Raw genomic sequence first — 2014 nt, 5'->3', positions numbered from 1 at the left:
GTACAGAATCATTGGTTTTATATTTGTTATGTATATATATATATATATGTGTATGTGTGTGTGTGTTTATATGTATATGTGTGTATATATATATATATATATATATATATATTCTCACAGAGTGTTCATTTTAGTTATTCCGATGCTAGTGGTGCAGAAATTACACACTTCACCTTTAAACAAATCCTTTCATATATGAACAAAGCTTGTCATAGATGTGTTTTGAATCGCAGGGATCACTGTTTCTTACATACTGAGTAGGGAATATCTGTGGAAGTCACTTAACAAAAAATCCCTGTAACGTCATCAAACACACAAGCTGATTAGAGGTTTTGAGAATGATGACATAATATGCTTGTGTATATAAATATAAATTACCATACTTTCTTGATGGGTAAATTACTCTGTCCACAGTGGAAGCATGTTGTGTAATGTTTGAATGTTGTGACAACAATATGATGACCACAGTTGCAGCTATGACACTACTAATCTACACACTTCCTCTACTGTGTGAATTACTGTGTCTTCCTCTGTGTTCTTTCTTCTGCGTTCTGCATTTCTGATGAACTATTATTATAAATCAACGTTGTGCCCTCATATCATTGTTAACTACATCTATCTTTAAGACAAAAACTATAATGTAAATGGATCACTAAAATTAACTTCACAAATCCAGCGACTAGTTGTTCTCTGGTGTGGGCTGTCTGACAAAAGATCTGAGCAAATCCAGTTCTGGATCCAAGGCCTGGGCGTTTATGATATACTAATATATAGGCCTACCGGTACCACATTGGTTATCTATTATCAACAGATATTACTAAATTATTAGTATTTATCAGTAATTTATATTTAAAGTAACTTGAAGTGAGTCTTAAGTGTAAAGTGTAAAAAAAAAAAATAATTGTTGTCATTGTTGAAAAGTTCAATAAAATCCATTTTTATTGTACATAATGTTGTGATGCCTAAATTCACTTGTGGCGTTTGTTTTTTGTTTTGAATTTTATTTAGAAAAAATATAGAATTTTAATATCAGCCAATTGTTGGCCATTGGTTATCTATTTATTGATGAGAACTACTGAATACTACTGAAACCTATTAAATCTAAAAACAAATACTAACAAAATAAATATACTGTCTGTTGACATGAACTGCAATGAAAATGAAATTTTAAACTGAATACTAATTTTGTAATCCTGGTGTTCATCTATGAGCATCTTTATTTTGTATCATTTTACATAATATTTAATATCACTTCATCTTCATTCAGAATAATTTTCCTGATATTAATATAGCGGCAGTACAACAGCCCTGAGGTCAAACATTCTGTTTAGATTTTTTCTGTTTCCCGCGTTGTTGCCTTTTGGGATGGGCTCAGACCCATATCCTGTCCTGAACGTTCCGAGCTAAACGGTCAGTGCAGCCCATGACTTAAATTTTTCCTTGTCCCAAATGAATCACTGATTGAAATAGTCTTGTGCAGACCAAGTACCTTAGGGTAACATGTCACTTGCTGTCTACTTTGTCTATCATTTCTAGTGAGAATCTAATAACAGTAAGTAATTTTTCTAATTCTTGTTTTCATTGCGTTCACCACATTAAATGTGTAGTTGTGTACTTGTTTTGTGTTTTCCTGCAGAAATGTGTTTGAAATCTTGGCCTTTTCCTGACATTTGTCCTTTTACCTACTCCAACACAGTTTAACCCTTTTTTCCCTGGTCTGTTCACTCTTAGGAACTTGTTACCCATCAGCCATGTGTGTATAGAAGATGGTGAGAAGCCCATGGTCCTGTTGCCCTATATGAACTGGGGAAATCTTAAGCTTTTCCTGCGTCAATGTAAGCTTGCTGAGGCCAACAACCCACAGGTGAGACTTTTCGTTATTTAAATGGCATTTGTGCTTTGAGGCATTGGGTAAAAAAAAGTAAATACTCATAACTGCCACAACAAGCTTGATCTTGAATGCAAGACCAAGTCTACCAAATCCAATTTATATATTTTTTTTTTTTTGGGGGGG

General features: G+C 33.6%; 1 protein-coding gene across 2 annotated transcripts in view; it reads left to right on the top strand.

Annotated features, from left to right (window-relative positions):
* LOC107752642 (tyrosine-protein kinase RYK-like) overlaps positions 1-2014 on the top strand; it is a 57853-nt gene that overhangs the window by 44012 nt on the left and 11827 nt on the right. For both annotated transcript variants that reach the window (XM_016568668.1, XM_016568667.1), the window contains one exon: positions 1732-1864. In XM_016568668.1, coding sequence (XP_016424154.1) covers positions 1732-1864 — 133 coding nt within the window. The remainder of the gene's footprint in view (positions 1-1731; positions 1865-2014) is intronic.

The sequence above is a fragment of the Sinocyclocheilus rhinocerous genome, unplaced genomic scaffold (genome assembly GCF_001515625.1).
Source record: "Sinocyclocheilus rhinocerous isolate Xijiao unplaced genomic scaffold, SAMN03320098_v1.1 scaffold1733, whole genome shotgun sequence".
NCBI classification, from domain to species: Eukaryota; Metazoa; Chordata; class Actinopteri; order Cypriniformes; family Cyprinidae; genus Sinocyclocheilus; species Sinocyclocheilus rhinocerous.
Note: the sequence above shows the minus strand (reverse complement) of the source record. Positions and strands in the feature narration are given on the sequence as shown.